General features: G+C 43.8%; 1 protein-coding gene across 1 annotated transcript; it reads right to left on the minus strand.

Annotated features, from left to right (window-relative positions):
- Positions 1 to 6,886: 6,886 nt before the first annotated feature.
- On the minus strand, positions 6,887 to 27,463 carry Dgke (diacylglycerol kinase epsilon). Its single transcript, XM_059271504.1, has 11 exons — positions 26,639 to 27,463; positions 21,507 to 21,666; positions 19,374 to 19,493; positions 17,324 to 17,467; positions 16,870 to 17,027; positions 16,000 to 16,051; positions 14,503 to 14,616; positions 10,939 to 11,010; positions 8,240 to 8,367; positions 7,563 to 7,674; positions 6,887 to 7,286 (listed from the first exon to the last, which is right to left on the minus strand). The coding sequence occupies exons 1-11, from the start codon at positions 27,094 to 27,096 to the stop codon at positions 7,107 to 7,109; spliced, it is 1,698 nt and encodes a 565-aa protein (XP_059127487.1). The 5' UTR covers positions 27,097 to 27,463; the 3' UTR covers positions 6,887 to 7,106.
- Positions 27,464 to 27,715: the final 252 nt, after the last annotated feature.

Here is a 27,715-nt window from a genome sequence, read left to right on the forward strand (position 1 = left end):
TGTGACTAAGAGCGGGCCAGTACCTCAGTGTCTCTTGGTGTCGAAGCTCCAGGGCAGTGTTTTTAAAAGCAAGAAAGCATGATTACATCATCAATGACATCAATCTTAGATGAGGGTCGGAGTAACCCTGCAACATTTTCCTTTTTTTGATAGAACCTAATTATTTCAGACACAACATGACAATTAATTTTGACTTATACCCTCTTCTGTTATTTTAGTTTATGTTTTGTTTGTATAATCGTTATTTTGGTTAATACGTCTGGACCACGGTCAGGGTCATGGAAATCCCCAATGTGTTGCCAAGGGAGACCTGGCTGGCAGGGGGTAGGGAGTAGACGGCCGAGAAATGTCTAAAGCAGTCTCAAAAATGGAGTCAGGACAACTCAGCATGTCATTAACCTTTCTAAAGGTCATGATTCAGGAAACAGAAATTGTATCTGTTCTGTTGATTTAATTGAATTTTTTGAAAGGAACGAGTAACATACTTGGTTGAAATTGCTTTATGAACGACAGATGCTCTGTGGATGTTATTGTGCCACTTAACTGGGACATATGCTGTGTTTTATATACACCAGTTCATACAGTAACCTACTTACCTGGGTATAACAGATTTGTTTTTTTGAGATAGGGTATCTCTTTGTAGCCCTGGCTGGCCTGGAACACATAGAGACCCCTGCCTCTGCTTCCTAAACGCTAGGATTAAAGGCGTGCACCACCATATGTGGCCCTGTGGTTGGTAGTCAGTCAACTCCAAGATCCCTCTGTCTCCGTCTCCTGAACACTGACTAAGGTTACAGGAAGTTGAGAGACCACACCAGGCTGTTATGTGGGTGCCACGATTCGAAGTTCGTTTCTCATGGTTGTGCAGCAAGTGCCCTTAAGAGCCATCTCTTCAATGCCACTTAATTACACTTCTAATGGAAGAGGGCCAAGGCACGGCAGCAGGAGTAACCGAGAGCCCACATCTCAAACCCTAAGCGGGAGGCGGAGTGCACACTGGGGATGTGGGAGGCTTTTGAAAGCTCAGAGCCCACTCCTGCGACACGCCTCCTTCAAGACCACACCTCCTAGTCCTTCCCCACAGTTCTACCAACTGAGACTGAGTACTAAAACATGAACCTGGTGGCGCACGCCTTTAATCCCAGCACTTGGGAGGCAGAGGCAGGGGGATCTCTGTGAGTTCGAGGCCAGCCTGGTCTACAGAGCAAGATCCAGGACAGGCACTAAAACTACACAGAGAAACCCTGTCTTGAAAAACCAAACAACAACAACAACACAAAAACCCATGGTGGCCATTCTCACTCAAACCCCCACAAGATATGTGTCACCATAACCACAGGCATTATGAATTTTCCATTTTTCTTTGCATTCAAAATCCAGGACTTAGAACTTGCTACAAAGTATGTTTGCCCTGCGGAAGACCAATGACGATTTGCTGAAGACTCACCGCTTCTTTTATATTATTGTCTGACAATCACACACCCACCACAAGATCAACTTTTTAAGTGCTAAACTTTAAATTTTATTCGAAAACAAGCAAACGTATTTTCAACATGTTATATGCTCTCATTTATATTTCTATTTGTAGGCAGTGACCACAGGATGCAGACCCAGCTCAACCAAAGTTGCAATGGACGGAGTAATTAACGGCGGAAGATGTTAGTACTGTGGTCAGAGTGGGGACAGGGTGAGAGAAGCCGGCTGGCCGCTCTGGTGGAGCACCCTGTCCTCAGTGCCGAGGGTTTAGAGGGAAGTTCTCTTGTGAGAGAGCACTGAGGACCTAGCTAGGCTGCTCTGAACTTGCACAGAACACCCTCACAGAGCAGAGCGCCAGTCTATTCACAGGGATCATTCAAGTGGATCAAGTTGTGAGGAGTACTAGTGGAAGCCTGAATTTACAAGAAAAGATCTATGGGGCAGTTGCCATCCAAGATATGAGGTGCTGTATCTAGCCCTGCATTTTTCTCTGCCTGTCAAATCTGTCCATCCAATCAGAGTGCTTTCTTGCTTGGACAATGCCCGAAAAAACTAGAAAAACAATCTAACGTCTCAACTCTCCCTGTTTCAACACTCTATGTCAGTCACCAAAGAGATCAGGGCTCCTTTCTTGTTGAATGTGTTCTGTGCTGGCATCTCCTTTGATGGGAGTATCCTTAACATCCAGGTTATCTTTATGGAGACTGAGGAAACGCCCTTGGTCTAGTATTAGTACGATTACATACTTTCTGGGTAGACTATACTATATTCAGAGTGCTAAATCTTGCCGACGTTTATATTAAAACTTGACTTTTTAATATGCTTTCCTTGGAATTTTGGGATAAACCCTTTTGAGACCAGGAAATCTCACCCTCACTATACAGCTCAGGGCATCAGAGTAAACGTGTGTGTACTTAGAGTAACTGAATACACAGATAATTTCCACACTACAGTCACGACACAAGGAGTAGAGGCTGTTTGGATTTTATGTGCAACAAAAGTGCCACTGAAAGCTGTGACACAGCCAACTGACTGTATTCCAAGTGGCAACTGAGTCCCCCAAAGAGTATTTCCAGAAAAATATGAGGGTATAAGTGCATAAAAAAATTAGAAAATCAACCATGTGACAAAGTCTTCAAAGAAAGTACTTTCCAAATCCTTAAAAAACAAAACAAAACAAAACAAAACAAAACAAAACAAAAACAAATAAATAAAAATCTTGAGCTGGAGAGACGGCACTGGCTGCTCTTCCAGAGGACCTGGGTTCAACTCCCAGTACTCACAGTGCAGCTCGTCACACCACACCCTCCTCTGGCCTCCCTGGCACCATCATGGTGTAGACATACATGCAGACAAAACATATACATATATACATACATATACACACACACACACGTTGTTAAAAAAAACAAAACACAACACCTTGTTTTTTGAGGCAGGGTTTATGTAGCCTTAACTTGCTGGCTGGCCTTGAACCAGAGATCTTCCTGCTTCTGTCTCTGAGATGACCATGCCCAGTTGAGAACTGCTTTGTAAACAGTGTAAATGCTTTCCATACCAAAGTCCCATGAGTCACTCAACAGTCAGTGCAGGGGGGGGGTCAGTGCAGGGGCAGTCAGTGCATGGGGGGGGTCAGTGCAGGGGGGGTCAGTGTAGGAGGGGGGGTCAGTGCAGGGGGGAGGTCAGTGCATGGGCGGTCAGTGCAGGGGAGGTCAGTGCGGGGGGTGGGGGTGTCAGTGCGGGGGCGGTCAGTGCAGGGGAGGTCAGTGCAGGGGGCGGTCAGTGCGGGGTGTGTGTGTGTGTGTGTGTGTGTGTGTGTGTGTGTGTGTGTGTGTGTGTCAGTGCAGGGGAGGTCAGTGCAGGGGTGGCCAGTGCAGGGGAGGTCAGTGCAGGGGAGGCCAGTGCAGGGGGGGGGTCAGTGCAGGGGGGGGTCAGTGCAGGGGCGGTCAGTGCAGGGGCGGTCAGTGCAGGGGCGGTCAGTGCAGGGGAGGTCAGTGCAGGGGAGGTCAGTTGTCTCCTACGCTGCACTGACTGAGGTGGAGGGCAGGTGCTCACTCTGCTCCACCAGCTCTCCCTCCTCCGAGATTCCACACAGCAGTCTCAAGACTATATTCACACCAGGAACTACCAGTTTTTATGTTAACAGCTAGGTCACCAACTAGATTAGAATGCAACCATTATTCATTTATTTTTTTGAGAGTCTACATATGAGGCCAGGCTGGGCTAGAACTCTACCTCCAGGTGTTGGGATTATAACAGCATATACTGCCTACATAGTACAAACAAGGGTGGTGTTAACAAAAAGAGGCTCCTCTGTCCCATGACCATGACTGGGCAGAGAATTCACCCATCAACCACACTCCTGGCCTTCCTAGCTCCGAGAGAATACCTGAGATACAGCTGCTAGGTCTGAGGCTTCTAGAAATATAGGGCATGCTTTGTAAAGGTGAGCCAAAGCAAGAGCCTGTACTGTTGCTGAGCGTGTGACTTCATGAGGACTGGGATGAAGCAACAAAACCATTTTTCTTTTAAAATTTGACTAAAAAAAACAAGTTAACCCAAACAAGAAAAAAAATCTAAATAATAATAATAATAAAAATCTACTTAACATTCCCTATCCTAAACTGTACAGAAGTTAAAAAAAGAAAGTCACAAAAACCAAATTAGCGCCCCCCCCCCCCAACACACACACAAAAGAACCCAGCACAGCATTTCTGAATACAAAGTGCTGGTTTCTTGCATCAGTATTACCATTTTGAACAAAAGTAACACAAACCATCATCTAGTCTGTTGCCCTTTCTGGTCAGATTATATATTTAGGTCCACACTGATGTGCAAATTAACCTAACCTTTCAAGTTTTCTAGTCAGTGCAAATTAAAAATCCTAAAGTATACATTAGAAATATTTGACTTTATATCACAGATGAAAATTCTTTCTGACATGCTGGTGGAAGTATTCAGTTTACAGCACAAATAAGAACTTTTCTCAGTCAGTCTACATTACAACCAGGTACACAAATGTTCAAAAGGCAATTATTACAGATTTTCATACCCTAAAAAAATAAAATAAATAGTTTCACTATCAAATTTTTATAAATACCAGCTACATAATAGGTTCACAGCTAAGAGTTACAGAAAATCTAAAACATAGAAATTCAGTTAGTTACCTTCCTCCTGGACAGCTTCTGTTCTAGACAGAAGTGCCTCTGACTCCATGAACTGTAACAAAGCACTGGAAACTACCTGCCTAAGGACCTAGAGGAGCTGCCGGGTATTTGGTGTTTAAGCCACTAAACTCATGAGGCGTCAGGAATGTATTAAGGGAGAAAAAGACAAGAGATGTGAAAATAGATGTTCATAGTTTTTCCTGAGAACATGTAAGTTACGTTGCTACTGAGAAAACTTTAAATGGAACAGAGGATCTTGTGGTGAACCAGTGTGTGAAGTACAGACCCCTGGTAAGGTAAGCTACCACTACCTAATATGTAACTTGCAAACACCAAGTCTTACAAATTGTATTCAAACAAGGCACATGCCTATACATTTATCGGAATGCTGGGTGAACTAGTGCCTAAAAGTGTGAGCTGTAGTAAAACAGTACTGGTATGTGTTGTGATACAGTATTGGGAAAGCTACACAATGAAATCTGGGTGACTAAGGCTTCAGAAAAACAACACGGTATGTCATGGGAAGTAGACACAAGGCTGCTCTTACTAGAGCATCTCTAGAGTTACCCTAATGATTTCGACTGATAGCCCCAAACTAACAATTTGTTTCACTACAAATGAGCACTATAAATTACAGGTAAATTTAAGAATGTGCCTCTGAGGGAGAGTGACATCTTAACAATCCTGACCATGAATCTAAGGATGAATTTCATTACACTCCAAACAGGATCAGTTTTCAAGGGGAAGCTGCAAACCCTCAGTTCACACCCTCAGCTGCAGTTAGCCAGTGTGAAGAAGGTGCATGAGCAAGCGGGGATAGACTTGTGGAACATCTTTCAACGGCAGAATTTGGCATCACCTGAGAACAGGTGGAAGAGGTTAATTTAGTAGTGCAAAATTACTTTAGATAATGTACTAATAGACATTACTAAGTTGTCCTTCCAAAAACACGGTCTAGGCCTAAGGTGACTCAGATCGAAGTTTATGGCAATTCACTGACTGTAGATCCATAATAAACCATTAAAAGGGAGATAGATGGTGGTTTTGGGAACATATCTAGTCTTTCAGAAATTAATTCATGCAAGACCACCAAGCGCAAACATGCCATTTGTCAGAAACCCATGGGACTAGATGCCCACTGGGTGTGGCTAACTGCAGACGCAGTCCACTGTCAACAGCAGAAGAGCACCCTCTAATGGGGAGCCCGGGGTGCTGCAATGAAACAAAGCTTCGTCACCCCAAGTTCTTCATCAAGTGCCCTCTCTTTTAAAGGCTGAGGAATGAGCATGGTGAGTATATATGCCATGGAGACCAAGGGAGAATTCTATGTGGCTGTGACCAGCACTTACGTGACCACACTAACTAAATAAAGCTGTACGGTACAGTGTAAACGCTAAACACAAGGATCATGCTGCAAGGTTAATAATAAATTAAGTTAAAAATATATATGTATCTTTCTCACTTGGAAATAAATATGATATAAACCTCTCAACAGAGCTTCCCTCTCCGAGGGCAATGCTGTTGAAGCCCTACAGTATTTCACAACACAAGACCACTCACTCAACGTGAAGGCAGTCTGGAATTTTTTTTTTTTTTTTTTTTTTTGACTAATCTAACTCAGAAGCTTCCCTTATGTGTATTATTTCCCACTGTCAACACTATCTTTTACTCAATAGAGAAGCTGGTGAATTATAGAGCTTCCAATCCAAAGTGCTCTAAATCTTACTTTAGACTCATCCACCTAATATATGTATATGTGCTAGGAGTGTAGCTCAATGGTAAAGCATTTGTCTAGACCTCCTTCTAGAGGACCTAGGTTCAATCCCTAGTACTGTCCAAGCAAAAACAATAAAAAAAAAAAAAAAAAAAAAAAAGATTTTTTCATTTCAGCTCAATATGGTCATTAAATACCCAGAGGCCTAAAATGATGATAGAAAATACACTACTGTGAAAATTCTAAGTATCATCTCTCTTTCCCTTTTCTCCTCAGGGGCTCCGAGAGATCAGAAGGTAGGGTCCATTTGGTTTGGGGTGGGAAATCTCAGGAAGCACATTGCAGGGAAAGCCCAGTGTTAACCACGACAGTTCAAAAAGCGAGTTCATTTCTACCATGTTGTGTTGTCAGTGTATCAGAAACTAAGGGGAAAGGATCTTTTCACCCACACCCGTCTATCAAACATGTCACTCTGACAGTGCATCCTGCAGAGCAAGGCCCAGTTTTAAAACATCCAGTCAGGCGAACATTTCATCTTCGTGCAACTTTCTGTGTTTTTTTCAGTTAGTAATAAACGACCAGAGTGTCTCGCTGATGAGTATGTGTTTGTGACACTCAAGTCTAGCTGTGGAAATGCTCTTTACACACCCACTATACTAGGAAGGAAACGAAGACGGGAGTGCTGACAGTACTTCCTGTGGCCGACACGTGTCTCCTGGTTTGAGCAGATGCTGCTTCAGCTCATCCTTCTACTCGGCTTCCTTTCCGTCCTCTTGATCGGAAGTACTGGAGATGTCATCATCCGACTGCTCTCCAGAGAAGTAGAGCATCAAAGCATGTGTCTTATGTGTTATGGTGACAGTACAGGGTCCCTGGGCCCATGGCTCCCCATCTACCTGCATCGGCATCATTGAACACTTCAGAATCAGCTGAAATCAGGAAGTGATTAGAAAAATGTCAGTTCTAGAAACTACATGCAAATTTTCCTATCTCCCACCATCTCCCACAGGTCCTTAACCTTTGACATTAAACAAAATTCATCTGAATCTCCCAAAATACTGTCTGGGGATTCGTTTGCAGCGGGCATTTTCTTTCTTTAGCTGGCCGGCTTCCCGCACACCCTGCTACAGTCTCTAGAGGTTAGAGGACGTGATAGGTACCCACTGTCTTCTCCACATCCGGGCTTGGGAACAGCGGTTACCTACCCGCACTGTGTGTGCTTGTCCGATTCGAAAAGGGTTGGCCAGTTTCACCTGGATTTGAGCACAGTGGAAAGACCCATACACTCCAACTACTTCCAGTAAACCATCATCATGCCTAACATTGGAATAAGAAAATATGGATTACAGAATGCAATCAAATCAAATCATCCATAGAAAGCAGTTACTCTTTTAATAAGGTGGGCCATCAACTTATCTATTTATTTATTTATTTATTTATTTATTTATTTATTTGATTAAAGGCATACGGCACCACCATACCCACGTCATCAACTTATTAATGTCTACATTAACATATACAGAAATGAAAGCCTGAGGGAAACGTAAAAGTTTACAAAACAAAACCAAAAACCCCAAAAAGTCAACCAAACAAAAACCAGAAGGCTGGGTGTAGTGACCCAGACCTTTAATCCCAGCACTTGGGATGTAGAGGCTGTGAGTTCAAGGCCAGCCTGGTCTACACAGTGAGTGCCAGGACATCAGAGCTACACAGTGAGATCCTGTCTAGAAAAGAACCCAGACTATAACTGGCCGTGGTGCCTAACAACTGCAATCCAGCTCTAGGGAGGCTGCCTCGGGAAGACTAAGTTCGAGATTAACATGATTTACACAGGGAGACCTTGTCAAAACCAGACTTTCCCAAACCAATCAAACGGACATACCTGGCGAGAGGGTAAGTCTCATCTCCCATTCCTTCCCACAGTCTGCAGCCACCGCCCCAGTATCCAATGTTCAGGACAATAATACCTTCCAAGTTAGGCAGTTCAACTCGCTCACCATCCAGTTCTAGCTTTAAAGAAATGTAAGTAGTTAGTTACTACAGGGCATCGCATTTCCACACCTGTCCACTTGGAACTTTAATATGCATATCCACAGATGTGAGGCATGCCCGAGGGTAAGACAACCCCTCAAACTGAAGGCAGCCTGGCTGTTCCTTCTCTTCATGCAATGAAATGAATTATTTTAAAAAAAGACTTATTTATTCATGTATTTTATGTACTTGAGTGCTGCCTTTATACATACCAGAAGAGGGCGTCAGACCTCATTATAGATGGTTGTGAGCCACCATGTGGTTGCTGGGAACCGAACTCAAGACCTCTGCCAGAGCAGTCAAGTACTCTTAACTTTTCAGCAATATCTCCAGCCCATGGAATCACTTCTTAATTAATTAGTTTATTCCTGGTGTGTGTGCACACACACGTGTGGAGGTCAATCTCAGGTGTCACTCCCCAGGTGCTGTCCACGTTGGTTTCTGAGAGTGTCACTGCCTGGTTCATATTTCTTTAACTTGGGTTCTGGGGATTGAATTATGGTCCTCACTTGCACTACAAGCCCTTTACCAACTGAGCCATCTCCTCAGTCCCAAGTGGAACAGCTTTTAATCATGTTATCAACAATGTTCTTTTTTTCCCAATCCCTACTACCCTGCCATTATTTTAAAGATTTATGCCGGGTGGTGGTGGCACATGCCTTTAATCCCAGCGCTCAGGAGGCAGAGGCAGGTGGATCTCTGAGTTTGAGGCCAGCCTAATCTACAAAGTGAGTTCCAGGACAGGCTCCAAAAGCTACACAGAGAAACCCTGTCTTGAAAAAGAAAAAAAGATTTATATATTTAAACATTTTATGTGTAGTGTGAATACCTACATATATGTCTGTGTTCCACCTGCATGCCTGGTGCCAAGGGAGGTCAGAAGAGGGCTTCAGATCCCCCTGGGATGAGTTACTTGGGCACCTTGCTCTGTACAAAACAGAGAAAGCACCTTACATTCCTAAACCAGGAGCCTGGCACTATCTACGTGTGTTCTCCACTGCCAATCAGTAGGAAACCAGATGACACTCCTCTGTCTTGCACTGCTGACAGTATTTGCAGAACCCACCATCTCCTCTGTAATGTTTCTAGCAGGCTGTGTACTCCGGCCTCATTCCCCTCTCATTACATCAACTGGTATAAAGCAAGACATCACTCCCTCATTACAAGCCTTCACCGGCTTACCCCAGCACCCGAGGCAGAACTCAAGTTCCAAACAGGCTGGTACGACAGCCCATGGCTGGCCTCTGTCGGTCTGTCTTTAGCCTTGGCTCTTGCTCTCTCCCTCCCTGCAAGCCACGTTCTGCACTGAAGCTCTCTTACAAGCATCTGGGCTCTGTAGGCTCTGGGTTTGACCCCCAGAACCATATTCAATAAATCTTTCATGGAGAATCGTGCAATTCCTTCCCTGCTGGGTAGCTTCTCGGAGGCTTTCAGCTAAGGGTTCGCTGGATGGCAGCAGCTTTCTGGGGCTAGTGTATTAGGCTCCCTACTGCATGCTCATGTGGTCCATTCTTTTCCCAAGATCTTTATCATTCCTCCCCTTATTTTACAATAGCTTTGGGTTTCTCTAATTAATGTCTTTGTTGTTATTATTAACTATTACAGACTCTTTCTAGAAGCAAGCAAGATACACAAGACTGCTATATGTGATATTAGGGGTCTGTAGCAATACACAATCAACAATGTCTATTTTTACTGTTTATACATTTTTACTTGCTCTAATATGTAAGAGGTATCATTTAAAACAAGAATTCATATTTTAAACTTTCATGAGCATTCAGATGTGTCAGCACTTCGTGAGGAACTCTGCATTTGCTATCAGTTAGCTTACCAGTTAAACAGAATCTGGAAACAAACCAGGCTCCACGTGTGATGACCAGTTCCTGTGGCCATGAACTGGGACTTAGGAAAATTATTTCATTTCAAACAGTTTTGCTGTCTCTGGGAACATAGTAATTTTTTTTTTTGTTTTGTTTTTTTTTCGAGACAGGGTTTCTCTGTGTAGCTTTGCGCCTTTCCTGAAACTCGCTTGGTAGCCCAGGCTGGCCTCGAACTCACAGAGATCCTCCTGGCTCTGCCTCCCGAGTGCTGGGATTAAAGGCATGCGCCACCACTGCCCGGCATAATTTTTGCCAGATAGGTTGTACTAACAATTTAGAGGAATAATGAATACAAAGAATGTAGTCTAGTAGAGGCTATCAAGAGATGGCTCATTGGTTAAGAGCACCTGCTACTCCCACAGAAGACCCAGGTTCAGTTCCCAGGCACCCACATGGCAGCTTACAACTGTCTTGAACTCTACCTCAGGGGATCTGGTGCCCTCTTTGGGCCACTGAAGCCACCAGGAACACAAGTGGTACACTTAAATATATGCAGGTGCAACACTCATATACATAACAAACAAAGACCTTAGCCAAGTGTCTGGCACTTGACATCCATGAACACTCAATATCCATGAACAAAGTATGTTTACAGAAAACTCAGCATTTGTTAAAGAACTTCAGAATCCAGACAACACCCAAGCCTCTAGAAAAGACATTAGTAGCTTACCTCAATTTTTTTATTCAGATCTTTACATTCTTGCACTAAACAATCTTTAGTTCCATAGAATAAATAAACAGCCTACGAAAATGGACAAAATACGGCATTAAAGCATCGAGAAGACACTGTAGCAAAGCTCCTGCTATGTCACAAACCACTGTTTCCCATTCTGGCCTGGACACTGAGGGGCAGAAAAACAGAAATGCCTCTGGCAGGCAACCCGATTTCACACCCTTTAAACACGCATTCAACACTGCATTTTATCATGCAACTGTGGCAGGAGAATTCTAGGTGAACTGTGGCCATGACACATGCAATGTTAATTGTCTCTCTCTTTGGAGATAGGGTCTCATGAAGCCCAGGCTGGCCTAGAATTTGATACTAAGTTTGAATCCGCCTGCCTCTACCTCCTGGGGGCTGAGACTGCAGACGGTTGGTTGTCACCACACCGGGGTTCATGAGGTGCTGGGGTTACACCCAGGGCTACACGCACCACACAGGGCTCTTCCAACTGAGCAACGTGCCCAGGCCCGCCTTTCTCCCCTCTGGTAGGGTCTTGCTATGTATTCGACTGGCCTTCAACTTGTGGTGATTCTCCTGCCTCAGGCCTCTCACTCTGTTAGAATTACAGAATCCCCCTTCTCTTTAGAAGGTGACAATAAAGCCCATTATTTTTTGTCTAACTAGTCTGTTTTCAGAGGGAATGTGGGATATGGCTGGGATGATTTGTGTTTAAACAGCATTGCCTCCTGAGTTATCCAAAAAGTGTATTTATATTATTTCTTGAAGTAAGAAAATTTTTTTTCCTAGTTCTCCAAATTATTTAAGGAAAATGCATATAAATCTAGCAATATTGTATAAACACTTTTTTTTTTTTTTTTTTTGGTTTTTCGAGACAGGGTTTCTCTGTGTAGCTTTGCGCCTGTCCTGGAACTCACTTGGTAGCCCAGGCTGGCTTCGAACTCACAGAGATCCGCCTGGCTCTGCCTCCCGAGTGCTGGGATTAAAGGCGTGCGCCACCACCGCCCAGCTAATATTGTATAAACACTTTTGAACATAGAAGGGTTGAGAGAAGATCTGAAGTTGCCAACTGTACAAAGAGCAACCTTTATTGTCGTAGTAACACCACTTTCAAAAAGATTTTATTTTCTGTGGACAGGTGTGTTGCCTGAATTTATGTCTATGCACCACACGTGTGCTTAGTTCCTGTAGAAATCAAAAGAGGACACCTGTTTCCCTGGAACTAGAGTTAGAGAGGGTTGTGAGCTGTCATGTGGGTGCTGGGAATCAAACCCTGGTCCTCTGCAAGAGCACCCAGTGCCCTTAACCACTGAGCCATCTCTACTGTCCCCTTAGCTTATTATTATTATTATTATTATTATTATTATTATTATTAAAATGGAACTAGTGTCTGTGAAAGAGAGCTCTCCTGGAAATTGTGATGAGTTTTTGCATCTATTGGATCCTGTAATGGCTGCTGCTACAATGTCTTCTTTTTATTACCAGTCCCAGGAGTGATTACTGGAATACAAAGAGAGATTTCAAAAACGGCCTGTATGATTTATAAAACTATAATACAACAGCAAAAATATTAGCAGAAGTTAATCAAGCGATGGGCAAATCGGGAACCAGTTTTACAAAATATAGCTGCTATAGATTATTTTTGCTCAAGTATAATCTTGGTGCCAATAATTTCCAGGCACATGTTGCTTTAATGTGTCAGAATTCTCTCATAGTATCAATGGTCGAATTGATGACCTGTATAAACAATGATGGGTGGTGGTGCACGCCTTTAATCCCAGCCTTCAGGAGGCAGAGGCAGGCAGATCTCTAAGAATTTGAGGCCAGCCTGGTCTACAGAGTGAGTTCCAGGATAGCCAAGACTACAAGAGAAACCCTGTCTTGGAAAAACAAACATCAAAGAGAGAGAGAGAGAAACAGAATCTCTCAAGTGACCTCTGAATGACCATCATGGTTAAGATGGCATTTTCCTTTCCTTGGTCCTCTGCTAGCTAATCTTACAGTTCTGTCATGCTTGTCCATAATAGCTAGACTAGTCATGCAGGCATTGCATTCAGCCTTGGCCTCTATTACAGCCACAATTTATTCTCTTTAAAAAATAAAAAGAGAGGAGCTTTAGGGGCATGGAGATCTTTGTGCTCACAGACATTCACACAGGGTTGTTCCTTCAGGGAACAAGTGAATGCAAAACCTGTTCTTTGCCCAGAAGGCTAAAGCTTTCTAGCCCTGTGACCTCTGCACTACCATGTGGCCAGAGATTTTTTCCGTCACCAGATCCTCCCCCAGACCCTATCATAAGCTTGTTTTTCTCAGTCAATCTACAGAACCCATCTTGATGGACTTTACAAAGAGTTTTGATGGAGTCACGTCTGGTGTGTGTTTAGCTTACTTTGTTCCTCAAGGAGATGTATGTATGCTTTGTTGTGCATGAGGGATTGAGTTAATCATTAGCAGAATAGTTTTCACCAAATTGTCCTGTGCTTAAATATGTTTAAACTAAACCACTTGGCTCAGACTCCTGAAGTCTGAACCGACACTGGCTACTGAGTCATGCAGTGCAGAACTGCCTTCTTGGCTCCCGAAGCTCATCTCTCTGCTGTCCATGAAGGTCACAAAGACACCCCACCCCCCAACCTAGTATGAAATTTCAACTATTTGTAAAACAGAAATAAGGAAACAACTAATTTGCATTATTTTTAACTGTCAAAAGTCACTTTAAAAACAGTGACCAGGTATGGTGGAGCACACCTTTAATCCCAGCAAAGGCAGGTAGGTCCCTGTAAGTTTAAGGCCAGCCTAGACTACATAGTGAGTTCCAGAACTACACAGAGAGACTCTGTCTCAAAGAAAAAAGTAAAATAAATAAATAAAAAATCCAAAATCAATAATAACAACAAACCAAACAAAAACAAAAACAGCCAAGCGGGGATGGCCAATACCTTTAATCCCAGCACTTGGGAGGCAGAGGCAGGTGGATCTCTGTGAGTTCAAGGCCAGCCTGGTCTACAGAGTGAGTTCTAGGACAGTCAGATCTGTTATACAGAGAAACCCTGTGCCCAGAAACCAAAGCAAACCAAATCAAAACAGAGAACCAAACCAAACCAAACCAAACAATACTACTATCAAAGGGATCAGCTATGCTAGGAACTGGAGTGACGACTTTCGCTAAGAGCCATGGGAACAAATGCTCCTTTCCTTACCTCATTTGCCTCGTGGAGCTTTCCTAAGCCAACAGAATACATTTCTCTATTAGTGACTTAACCAAAAACTTATTTTCCCTAGAATTTCTTTCAGTTATTTAAGATATATACTTTAACATATTCCAATTAACTTCCATCTAAGTAAACTATCCCAACTTTTAATTTTAAAACTCTCGTTACAGTTAACAAAATATATTTATGGATCTTAAGTAGAAATCCTATATAAAACAGAGCACGTAAATGTTTCCATGAGTCAGTCTGATCTGAGTCTAAGAGTGCTAAATAGAATTGAACTATTGATTTTTACTGTACCTTCGGTGATAAGCAGGAAATGCTATTTTATCCCACACACCTTGTTAAGAATTCTGCTGGAAAACAGAGACGGCGCCTTCTCACGATGAGCATGAAAATTGAGAGCCATGAGGGCATCGGGTCCAATAGAGAAGTAGTTGTTCATTGTGAACTCCTGGGAGAGAGGAACCGACAGTGACTCTACCAGCCGTGCCACTCACGGTCACCCTTAGTCCCAACTCTTGTTGAAAATGGATACTTTCTGTAGTTACTTTTCAGACTATCATGAACTGCCAGTGAAGCCGTGTGGTAATAACTACAGACATGACTCCCACCTTCCATTTCTACTCAGCATGCCGGATCTCAGACCTTCCAATCTGGAATGGCTCTGCATTTTCTTTTTTTGCTTTTTTGAGACAGGATTTCTCTGTTTAACAGCCCTGGCTGTCCTGGAACTGCTCTGTGCCCAGGCTGGCCTTGAACTCACAGAGATCTGCCTGCCTCTGCCTCCGGAGTGCTGGGATTAAATGCATGTGCCACCACCGCCCAGCTGCTCTGCATTTTCTATGCAGGATTTTTTAGTAACGTGTTTTCACAGTACTTGTTCTGTACCTTCTCTGTAACTTTCAGATTCTGTGGGTCTTAACTGTTTATTCCCTTTGTTTGTATTTTCCCAATTCAGTCTAAATTCTTCAGTCTACATGTCTAGCTCTGATCTCACATCTGAGCAAAAAGTGCAAACCTCCAGTCTCTTACTCAATACCCCACAGTCATTTGAGTCACCATGACAAATAACTCATTTCATTTCACGCCAAGCCCCAGATTCCTTATTTTACTGGTTAACATCATTTCCACATATCTAATAATAAAAACTAGAAATCTAGAGTTATGTATCTGCTTTCTTCCTCTTGTGGCCATCAGTTGCCAAGTCTTGGTTGGTCTGACTTTAAAATGCCTTTAAACTGAAAATAAAGTCTCTGAATTGTCCTCAAGGCTCTCCTTGTGTCCATAAGCTATGGTCACACCATCTCAGAATATTTTCTTAAAATACAGATTGGGTTTATGGGTACCTCAGTAGCAGAATGCTTGGGCAGCATGCGTGAGATCCTGACTTTGATCTTCAGTAAATAAATACTTCTCTATTATCTCTGTGTTGTTTGCTCTTTGCAGACATACCTCACTTGTGCGTGAGAAATCCTGTGTGCCTTTGCTGATCTAAATTAACCTGACCTGCCAGGGCAGAACTAAGTGCACCTGGGCAATGTTCTTTTCCACAGCACATTTTCTAGTCCAGCTTGGGGGCTGGTGATGTGGTTCAGCGGCGGAGTATTCATTTAGCACCTCCCAAATACAAGCCAACAGAAACAAACCAAACCAAAAAACCAAACAACCAGAACCAACAGTTCAGTGAGTAAGGCAGGCAGGCACTGGGGGGTTCTGCTTTGTACCCAGCTCCCTTTAGATACCAGTTCTCTCCGTCCTACCCACCTGGAATCGTGGGCCACAGACACTGTGTGCATTTGCTAAACTGCTCACAACCGAAGCACTAAAAACGTACCTTGGGTTTTCTTAAATTGTAGTATCCTTTGTTTGTTACCTGCACTTTCCATCTAAAAAACAGAAGTTAAAAAAAAAGAGTACTTTTAACCAAAAAAGCCTATATTCTAGATAAGCTGACATGAAAATTTCAATGCCATTTTAAAGTATCTGAGGACGTACCCACATCTAAGTGTGCAAATTTATAACTGAACTATTTACAATACCAAGAACAAGACATCAAAATCTGTTATAAGTACAACTACTATAGTTCTTTCCACTTAAATTACATTTAACTTGTTTTTGGTTTCTTTCTTTCTTTTTTTAAAGATTTACTTATTTATTTATTAAGCACACAGTGTCTGTCTGCATGAATGCCTGCATGACAGAGGAGGGCATCAAATCCCATTATAGATGTCACCATGTGGGTGCTGGGAATTGAACTCAGGACCTCCGGAAGAGCAGCCAGTGCTCTTAACCATTGAGCCGTCTCTCCAGCTCATGTTTTTGGTATCTTTTTTTTTTTTTTTTTTTTTTTGGTTTTTCGAGACAGGGTTTCTCTGTGTAGCTTTGCGCCTGTCCTGGAACTCACTTGGTAGCCCAGGCTGGCCTCGAACTCACAGAGATCCGCCTGGCTCTGCCTCCCGAGTGCTGGGATTAAAGGCGTGTGCCACCACCGCCCGGCATGTTTTTGGTATCTTAAGACAGGTTCTTAACTGGATGGCCCAGGTTGGCCTCAAATTCATGGCAATTCTCTCCTGCTTCAATCTCCCAAATGCTGGCATTACAGGTATGAGTTACCATGCCTGACCAACATCAGTGAATTTTATAGCTACGCAAGTCTTCATTTCTACAAATCAAGTAGCAGACTTGCCAGCACAGTGTAACTTACCGGTCTAGTTTGACTCCGTCTGCTTCCATTACATTCCTTAAGACCTGTGCAACCGGGATTTCTCCAGCATAGCCTGTACCCCAGCCCAGGGTATTGGACAGATCGTTGCCTGTTCCCAGAGGTAAGACTGCAACCTGTGGAATGTACTTTTCTTGTCCCTAGAACAGAGAAGATGTACTGCAGATTTTTCTCTTTGGATTATTTGTAGCATAATAGTATTTTGTAAAATTTAAAGACTAAAGCAACAAAGACAAAAATATAACAACTGTAGGTTGTGGTAACTCCTTAATCTCAGTGTTTCATTCCTAACTATCCAAACTGGCTTCATCTTCTAGTAGTCACCTGCTCCTTTCATTCTTTTTGGGGGTGGTGCTAGGAACTGAACCTACACATGCTAGGCAAGTGCTCTACTGCATCATCAGCCCCCATTAGAGTAGTTCTTAAAGACAGATACCTTAATCTTCATTTCATCAACTGCATCGAGGACCCAGCCCACAGTGCCGTCCCCTCCACAAACAAGGACTCGAACTGAGTTATAAGGAAGAAGCGTGCACAGCTGTAGGGCTTTGATCGGGGGCGTCTTAGTTACATCAAACACCTAAGAATAAAATAACAAGAGAAAGACCATGTTCACTCCACACTGTCCTTCACCTGCAGATGAACAGAGGAACAGCTGAGCAGCAGTGCTGGCTATTAGGTATTCTCCTCTGACAGCTCCCCGAGACAGGGCCAGTCCCCTATAGGAATATTCCTATTCACATCCAGTCCACTGACCTACAAAGGAGGAACTGGCCTCATTGTACTGATTAGTACAATGACACAGGCCCAGGAGGGTAAGTCAGCTGCCTGTGATTCTGCGGAGAGTCTAAGTCTACAATACCATTTGACTCCTTTCTATTCACATCAAACTAGAGCATGGTAAGCTCACCTTTAGCTGGTATTCTGTACTTTATGCTTTAAAACAAAACTAGTGCAAATTTCTAGAAACTAATTAATTTTGAAAAATACACTATGACCTGAAACGTAAGGACTCCGAATATCTATAAATATTTACTGACACACGAAAATACTTAGAGACTAATGCCCTCTGTACAGGTGACTTCTGTGGTATAGTTTAGAGTAATCCAAATGCAGGGACAATCTCTCAACTAGATAAATCGGCACGTATCTGTTAAGTTACTTTTGTCCCCGGGTTTGGAATTATGAGGCTCTATTCCAAAGGGAGAAAATATTTACATCTTTGAGGAAATGCAAATTTGTGCATCTTACTGTTAATGGTACTTTCCCTCTTTGGTGCTAGGGACTGGATCTGGGGTCTTGCATGTTAGGCAATTACTTTATCATTGGGTTACTACTTCAATATGAAAATGTTTTTTTACACTTTATACTTACAGAAGGAAAAGCAATTACATTTCTGATTACTACAAAATGGATTGTTACCTACTAGCATAGTCACACAATCTTTTTCTAAAAAAACGTGTTTTTGAGCCAGGTGGTGGTGGCGTACTCTGTTAACCCCAGCTCTCAGGAGGCAGAGGTAGGCAGATGTCTTTGAGTTCAATGCCAGGCTGGTCTACAGAGTGAGTTCCAGGACAGCCAGGGCTGTTACACAGAGAAACCCTGTCTCGAAAAACCAAAAAGCAAATAAATAAATAAATAAATAAATAAATAAATAAATAAATAAATGTTTTTGAGAGAGGATCTTACTGTGTAGACTGGACTGGCCTTGAAATTAGAAATCCACCTGCTTCTGCCTCCTGTGTACTGGGATTATAGGAACATGCCATTACCCCTGGATTATGTATATTCAGTTTTCATGGCATGCCTCCCCTCATTTTAAAAATCAAGGTATAAGTTACTTATCAAAAAAAATTCCTTTCTAAAAATGAAAAGGTCGTTGATTTTAGTTTGTGCAACTACTACAATAATCCAGTTTATAACTTTTTTTTTTTTTTAAAATAAGATGTCTCAAGGTCCCTTTATAGTCACTTCCCATTTCTGTCCCCAGGCAATGAAAAGTTTACCTCCACTCTGTTGAGTTGCCCTGCTGGATAGGTCACATGAATGCAGTAATACGGTGTGACTGATCCCTTCAGCCTTGATTGATTTAGCAGTGCCTTTTTAAAGTTCACTTGCTATCATGTACAGTTTTTCTCTCTCATTCACTGAAAAGTATTCCACTTCATGAATACACAAGTTGTTTATCCACTCACCAGCCGACGGGGTCGAGCTGTTCCATTTTTAGGCAATTATCAATAATACTGCATCTAACATTTGCACCCAAATCTCTGTGGGACCCAAGGTTTCATTTCCCTTGAAATGGGATTGCTAGGTGATATGGTTTTTATTATGTATTTACTATAAATAAAGGCTTGAGTCTTTTATAATTATTATGCTTTCCTATGACTAGGTAGTGACTTAAGACATCAATAACCATTGCATTTCAGGAAAAGTAACAGCTGAAAATAAGGAGACCCAGGAAGCAAGGTTTTCTCTGTAGTTACCTGGACTGGATTTAACAGGATCCTAAACTCTCCCAAAAGTCCTTCTCCCATGTTGGTTCCGCTCCGAGAGTTGGCCAGGATTATTAATGGGGTCCACTGCTTTCCAAACTTAGAAGCTAGCTAAAAAATGAACATGAACAAAACGGGGTTGGTGTCTGAGAGATGGCAAACAGAAAACTTTCCTTAGTAGCAATGGTGCTATAATTTGCTGAAATAAGAATTATACCAGTACTATCAACACAATAATGAAAAACAAGCCCAAGAATGGCAGAGGACCTTATGGCTTGACCTTTCACTCAATGTAGACTTCTTGTGTGCATACGTCTCCATGTAACAGTGAGACAACCCCCTTGGATATTTTCCTCAGGAGCCCCTCCTTTCCTTCCTGTCTTTTGAGACAGTCTCACTACATAGCCTTGGTTGGCCTGGAACTCACAGAGATCAACCTACCCCTGCCTCCCAAGCGCTGGGATGAAAGGTGTTGGCCACATACCCACCAGGAGAGGCTATCTTCTTTCTTGAAATAAGGTATCTCGATGGGTCATGGGAACTGTCAGTTATGTAGGCTGGCTAGCCACCAAGCCCTAGGAGTACTGTGTTCCTCAGGCAGGGGTTACAAAGAGATGCTGAGAACTGAGCTCAGGTCCTCAGGCTTGCATGGCAAGTGTTTACTGACCGAGCCACTTTCCTAGGCTCCACAGTATTCTTTCCACATCATCCTTTTGAAGAAATTAAATTTAATCAATCTGCCATGTATGCGTGTATCCTCAGAAGCCAGAGGGTGCCAGATAATCTGGAGCTGGAGTTACAGACAGGTATGAGCTGCTATGTGGGTGCTGGGAATTGAACTTGGGTCCTCTGGAAAAGCAGCCAGTGCTCTTACTGCTGAGCCATCTCTCCAGCCCCTTTATCATTCTTTAAGCAATTTGAGTGTGGTTCCCAGAACCCACTTCAGGTGGATCACAACAGCCTAGCAGGAGTCCTTTTGAATATGAATATCCAAGCATATCCTAATGACTTCCGACTAATACTGTGGGGCTGGCAGGATGGCTTATCAGGTAGAAGCTTATCGCCAAGCCTGATCCCCGAGTTCAATCTCTGGAGCTCACTGGGAGAAAGAAAGAAACCAATTCCCAAAGTTATGGCACATGTACACCCCACCCCGATGAAATAAATAAATGTAGTAAACATTTTAAAAACATATTTTATTTTCATTTTCAGTTGTGTGTGTATGTGTGTAATGTGTATATGTGAGTGCAGGTATCCATGGAGTCACACATGTGCTTATGGTACACGAATATACATGAAATAAATGAATAAAAAACTTTAAAAGAACTCATTAATAAAGCAGTCCATGCTACTGCTAAATCAGATTAGTATAAAATTAAGATGAAAATGGTGTTCTTAACCATTTTTATTGATTTTTCTAATTTTGCTTCTAAAACAATCACACTCATCACATAATTTTCAACACAACTGCTATGTTCAAATACTTGAAACGTTACATAGGTTGAGTATGCTTGAACCAGAAGTGTCTGTCTGTCTGTCTGTCTGTCTCTCTTTTTTTTTTTCTGAGACAGAGTTTCTGTGTGGCCTTGGATATCCTGGAACTCACTCTGTAGAGCAGGCTGGCCTCGAACTCAAAGATCCACCTTCCTCTGCCTCCTGAGTGCCGGAATTAAAGGTAAGTGCCACCATGCCTCACCAGAAGTCTTTTTTTCTTTCTTTTTCTTTTTTGGTTTTTTGAGACAGGGTTTCTTTGTATAGCCTTGGCTGTCTTGGAACTCACTCTATAACCCTGGTCCTCTGAAAGAACAGCCAGTACTCTTAACTGCTGAGCCATCTCTCCAGCCCCTGGTTCTTAGTTTCTGCTCTGCATTCCAGAACTTGCTATATAGACTAAGCTGACCATGAACTTTTGGTCCTGCTGCCTTGACCTCCCGAGTGCTGCTATTAAAGTTGTTTGCAATCATGAGGGACTGTGGGCAAGGTTTTATGGCTTACCATAATGACATTTTAAACCCCTTAACCTCTTACTTACTTAATTCCCTTTTTCCCCCTCAAATACAAAGAATTAACTACCTTACATACCAACTTTAAGTGAATAAATTTGTAAGAAAATAAACTAATTACCGCTTCATAATCAGTCTTTTTGTCTTTACGCATCTGGTTAATGGAGGTTAAATAACCTGGTGGGATGATGAGATTCTTGAATTCTCCAAAATCACACTTTTCATTCTTTAAGCTGCTCTTCATACACTCATCATGGACTGTTTTCTGGCACCAAACACACCTGAGGAAAGAAGAAACAGCTGTCAATTTATTTTAAACCAGCGTTCCTAATCCACAAACCACACTTCTGTCAAAAGTTAAAAGTGTATCCACACACAAATAAATGTAGCAAAAACATTGCACAAAAATATACTCCTGGGCTGGAGAGATGGCTCAGAGGTTAAGAGCACTGACTGCTCTTCCAGAGGTCCTGAGTTCAATTCCCAGCAACCACATGGTGGCTTATGACCATCTGTAATGAGATCTGGTGCCCTCTTCTGGCATGCAGTCATACATGCTGTATACATAATAAATAAATAAATCTGTAAAAAAAAAAACTCCCTATGATCATACTTTTAAAAATGCACAAATAATTTCTCAGGGCAATTTTGTAACATGGTAGACACCTGCAGGTACAACCCCCTAACAAGGTCAATCTAGAACAACAGCTGTATGTATTAGAAATGTGTATGCTTTAGTGTAAACCTGTTCATGACATCTGTAGTTCCTCAGGTGTGGTTTGGCAACTTTCAGCTTGTGTGTAGAAAGTAGAGCATCCTATTTCTTTTAGGAGCTGACAAACAGTTCCATGTCTGCCTCTGAAACAAAGATAGAACTCGTGTATCCAGATTTGCCTCTGTGTTGGGTACCAGTGCCAACGACAGGCAGGAACAGTGTTGGCAAGACTCAGGCTTTCTATTATTAATCTGCTAAGCTATTTAATCCACTCACAGATAAGACAGATCTGACTGAGCAAAAGCAGGCCACCAGAGAAGGACAGAATTAACTCATTTAAAAAGGAGGGAATAAACACTTTTCTGTCAGATGTGAACTCTTGGCCTTTGATTTTAAAGGTGTTTTTTTTCCTTATGGATGTTGAGATTTGTCAAGTAATTACTGTTTACTCGAGAGTTCTATTGATGGCTAAAAATAGATACCTGTACCTTGTGTTGGAGACAATGACAACACAACTTGCTCATGCCATTTATAAACACCGGCTTTCAACGTCAGAAACTGGAATAGGTGGTTATACAGTTGATGTGAACACACCCATCTACGGTGGTGTTCAGCTAACTACTATTGTATGTGGCATTATTGTTTTGAGATAAAATGCTATTTGATCCTCTCTGGCCTTGAACTCTTAATCCTAATGCCTCAGGTTCCAGAGTGCTGGGATTATAGGGTAGTGCCACCAAGCCTGGATTGAGTAATTTTTTATTTTCCTCCAGTGCTGGGGATGGACCTCAGAACTTGTTCACGATATTCAAATGTTCTATTACCTACCTACCTACATCTCCAGCTCAGCTAACTCTAACCTACTATATTATATTTATTTTTCCTTGAACATCACATTTATTTATGGGGGAAAAGGGTCAAATTTCACTACCAATTTTTTAAGCTAGGTGAGACTGAGACACCAATCTACTTAACTACTTAACTTCCTGGGTTCCCATCTGCACAGCTTATCAGATCTGACATGTAAAGTTTCCCATTTCAGAAGTGCTGTTCTGGTATAAGACAAACAAATCAATCAACCACACACACACAAAACAAAAACCTATAGTGCTAAAAAAAACAGGGGCAGGGGCTGGGGAGATGGCTCAGCAATTAAGAGCATTTGTTGCCGGGTGGTGGTGGTGTATGCCTTTAACTCCAGCACTTGGGGGGCAGAGGCAGGCGGATCTCTGTGAGTTCGAGGCCAGCCTGGTCTACAAAGCGAGTTCCAGGACACCTAGGACTGTTACACAGAGAAACCTTGTGGGCGGGGGAGGGGGGCAACAAAACAAAACAAAACAAACAAACAAAAGAGAAAGAGAGCGTGAGCGTGAGCGCACATGTGGGTGTGAATGCATTTGTTACTCTTGCAGAGGACCTGGGTTAGATTCCCAGCAACTACATTATCAAACCTGGGGCTTCATATATGCTAGGAAGGCATGCTACCAACTAAGTTAGATTCCCAGCCCCTAAACACATTTTTTTTTAAGTACTATTCATTAGTGCCTAAAAACTTGCCTTGATGGTAAAAAAGAAACCCTACCGTTTTAATCCAGAGGTCTCTGATAACTAGGTCAACTGGTTTTGCCTTTTTTGTGAACTTAGTTATGGGCTATATCCATTTTTTTCTTTTCTTTTGAGACAAGGTCTTACCATGTAGCCTTGGCCATATCCATCTTTCATTAGTTTTTAGAAACTTCCACATATTCATCTACCCACCTATCTATTTATCTTCTAATGCATCACTTATGTGTTAGAGAGGCATACGTGGAGGTCAGAGGAACACTTCTGGGAGTGTTTCTCCTTCTTCCATGTGGGCCCTGGAGACTGAACTCAGGTTGTAAGACTTGGTGGCAAGAGTCTACCCACTGAGCCAGCTGATGACCCTTCCATTAGGTTCTGATAACTGCATACACTTTCATGGACTCAGAAAATTTTTTTTGTCATAGTTATAAAAAAATGTATCAGTCTGTTTTTAATTTATTTATCGAGACAGTCCCATGTATCCCAGGCTGGCCTTGAACTCTGTAGCCAAGGATGACCCTGAACTCCTGAGCCTCCCCACGTGGGAGCTTCGAACTGAACCTGGGTCCTCTGGAAGAACAATCAGTGCAATCACTGAGGCACCACTCCAGCCCAAATATAAGGAATTCTTTTTTTGTTTGCTTTGCCTTTTGAGACTGGGTCTTACTACGTAGCACTGGCTGTTCTGTAACTCACTATGTAGCCAAGGCTGGCCTTGAACTCATAGAGAGCCTCCGGTCTCTGCCTCCCAAGTGCTGGGATTGAAGGTGTGCTCCACCCCGCCTGGCTAATATAATGAATTTTTAAATGCAATCCGACCCCTTACTTCCATGAGAAAAGAAGTGAGAAAAGCAAAAGGAAGGCTGGGGAAGGACGGAACAGTGGTTGGGGTAGACGCAGGACTCTATGAAAACTCACAGAGAGTGGATTCCAGAGGAGAGTGAGCAGGATGAAAGAGTAGTTACCTGTATGCATGAGAATACCAAAGAGAAACTATTTTGTATATTAATCCAATACATTTTTGAAAAGTTAAATGTGAGACTAGAGAGATGACTCAGTGGTTGAGAGCACTGGCTGCTCTTGAGGACCCAGGTTTGATTCCAGCACCCATCTGGCAGCTCACAACCGTCTGTAACTCTAGTTCCAGGAGATCAGATGCCTTCTTCTGGCCTCCCTGGGTACTAAGCACAATGTGATGCACAGACATACACACAGGCAAAAGACTCACAACACATACAATTAAAAAAGAAATCTTTAAAAAATTAAATCAGATTTAGGAATATGGTGACCATATATGCTTGGCTGTGAATATCTTGATTTAAGTTTATTTTTTGGCATAATTATTAATATTGCTCCTTTCTGCTCTCAATGTGTTTTAGTGTGGACAATAAACTCATAGATAACAAGAATTTTAGCCAGGCAGTGATGACACATGCCTTTAATGCCAGCACTCAGAAGGCAGAGGCAGGTGGATCTCTGAGTTCAAGGCCAGTGTGGTCTATATAGCAAGTTGTAGGACAGCCAGGGCTACACAAAGAAACCCTGTCTTGAAAAAAAAAATTTTTTTTTTAAAGAGAGGATGAAGAGATGGATCAACAATAAAGAGTGCGTACTGCTCTGGAAAAGGACCCGAGTTTGGTTCTCAGGAACATGCTGGGACGCTTACAACCACCTACAACTTCAGCTCTGGTGTGTGTGTCCGTGTGTCACCCTCTGTGGTCTCTGTGTCTACACTCATGTGTACATACCCCCACACACAGACACACAGCAGCTCCACAGCTAGGATCCCCTTTGTGCTTCAGCTCCTCAAAGTACGGGTGGGACTTTCTACGTGTTGGGAATAAAACCCGTTACATGGTGGGATCCAGACCAGGCTCTGACAGGGCTGGGTGTTAGAAGTCTTGGGAATCAGTCCCAGCTTATCTTCAATTGTTCTCAACTGTTCAACAAGCCAGAGGAAATGATCTGCAGGGCAGCACTGCTTTCCACCAGCCTCCAAACAGACGCCTGTTTAAGACAGCATTCCACACGCAAAATGCACTCTTCACTGTATATGCTGAAGCCATAAAAATATTCTCAGTTTAACTCAGGTGACTCATCTGAGACACTAGTCCTGGAAGACCCGACAAAAGAAACATTCCTTTCGGAGCTGGTGAGGCCCAGTAGCCCGATGACTTGAGTTGGAGTCACAGGACTCTCGTGGTGGATGGGAACTGACTCCACAGAATTGTTTTCTGACCTCCACATAATGCAACTCCATTGCCAGTGTGCACCCCTCTCATAAGTATACTAATAGAAGACGTAAAAATACTCTCTCTTTTTTTTTTTTTGCCTTGTGTCAAATTCTTCACTCCAACACCAAGAGCTGTGTTAGGAAAAGAAATGTAAAGCGCTGCTTTGGGATGACCCTTGTTTTCACTGTCCCAAACCAAGAATCAGTTGGTTTGTGACGAGCAGAAAGTTACTTCGTGTACCCTTCATTTTTCCCTTATATAAAATGGGGTGCTACTGAGTAGCCACAAGGCAGGCGGCAATGAAGAGGTCTCTGATGAAAATTAAGAGCCCTGACAGGGGTGGGAAAGTAGGGGTGGGTTGGTGGTGGAGTCCAGTTGGCAGAGTGCTTGAGTAACATGTTCAGGGCCTTTGAGTTGGAACCCCAGCACCCCACGAAATGACCCGTAATCTCAGCACTGGAGAGGTGAAGGCAGAAGGATCAAAAGTTCGAGATCATCCTCTGCTCTCCAGTGACTTTGAGGCCAGCCTGGGCTATAGGAGACCCTGTCTCATAAACGGGAGTGGGTGGGTGGGTGGGGAAGCAACATCTAAATGGAACTGCCCATGAACGCCAGGGATGCTTGTGAGCGTTTAGGCCATTTGCTGCGTTGAATTTAGGTCTCTTGACCCAGTGTTTGCACACCTGCCCCCCCTCCCTCTCCCTCACAACTCCCCCTCCCATCCCCTCACAAAGGCCATACCTGTAATCGCAGAGCTTAGGCTGGCTGCCGCACTGCTGCTTGCAGACGACACAGGAAGAGCACAGGGGCACGTTGCCGCGGATCCAGTGGTGAGGCATGGCATCTGCGGCCTGGCTGTCGTTCTTGAGCATGATCTCCTTGCACTGGAAGCGCTTGTCCGCCTTCTTGAGACAGCCCTCGTCCACGCGGAGGCCGCAGCAGTCGCAGAAGGCTCCCTGCAGGATGTGCTGCGCGCACACGCAGCAGTAGGTGGGGTGGCTGAACAGGTCGGTGTCACGCCAGCCGTGCTTGCTCTTGCGGAAGATGTCCCTGCGGTGCAGCTGCCGGCGCGACCGCTGAATGCTACACCACAAGGTGATCAACACCGGCAGCAGCACGGAGCACAGAGTCCATAGGACCAAGTGGCCATCGGGAAGCAGGCCCCGGGTGGGCGGATTGGTCAGCCGGTCCCCCTCCATCTTCCCAGGCTGGGGCGTGGCCTACGGAGCGGCCGGGTCGCCGAGCTCGCCTTAGGACTCACAGCGTGGGGTTGCGGCTCGCCTTCGCAGCGCGCGGCCTCGGCCCCCGGGCCCGCACCCCGCGGGCTCGGTCCAGCGCAGGCCAGGACCGCCACACTGCGCTCACAACGGCCGTCCCGCGGGGTCTCGCCCGCGCCCCTCTCGCGAGGTCTCCGGAGACCTGAGTCCGCTCGCGCGGCCCCGGGTTCTAACCTGCAGCCAAGCCGGCGGGCGCCGTCCCACCCGCACGCTGCGAGACCGGCTTTGGGTGAGAAGGCCGCGCTTGTGGCGCGCACCTGCGCAGTCCGCACGCTGGCCCTCCGCGGCGATGGGTGGGCGGGGCCTGACGCTCCCAGAGCATGGGCGGGGTCGGATAGGACCCAGGCCTATGATGGCGCATTCCGCTGGTGGGGCGGGGTTAGAAAGAGGCGTGGCCTGCGCAAACGAAACCCGTTTATAGGCGGGACGAGATGTAGGGCGGGGCCCGCGGCGGCGCTTCCCTTGAGTGGGCGTGGTCAGGTATGAGGGCGGGGCCAGGTCTGGGGGCGAGGTGGAGGCTGGAGGTGGTCCGGAATGTGGA

The sequence above is a fragment of the Peromyscus eremicus genome, chromosome 8a (assembly GCF_949786415.1).
Source record: "Peromyscus eremicus chromosome 8a, PerEre_H2_v1, whole genome shotgun sequence".
In the NCBI taxonomy this organism is placed as follows: Eukaryota; Metazoa; Chordata; class Mammalia; order Rodentia; family Cricetidae; genus Peromyscus; species Peromyscus eremicus.

Excerpts from the sequence above, each read along its gene's own strand:
- Dgke (XM_059271504.1), bottom strand. The coding sequence starts at position 27,096 with ATGGAGGGGGACCGGCTGACCAATCCGCCCACCCGGGGCCTGCTTCCC. Across the intron at positions 16,052-16,869 it reads GACGGAGTCAAACTAGACCG|ATGGAAAGTGCAGGTAACAA; the intron begins GTAAGTTACACT and ends TCTGTTTTTTAG. Across the intron at positions 11,011-14,502 it reads CCAGCAGAATTCTTAACAAG|GCTGTTTATTTATTCTATGG; the intron begins GTGTGTGGGATA and ends CCATTTTCGTAG.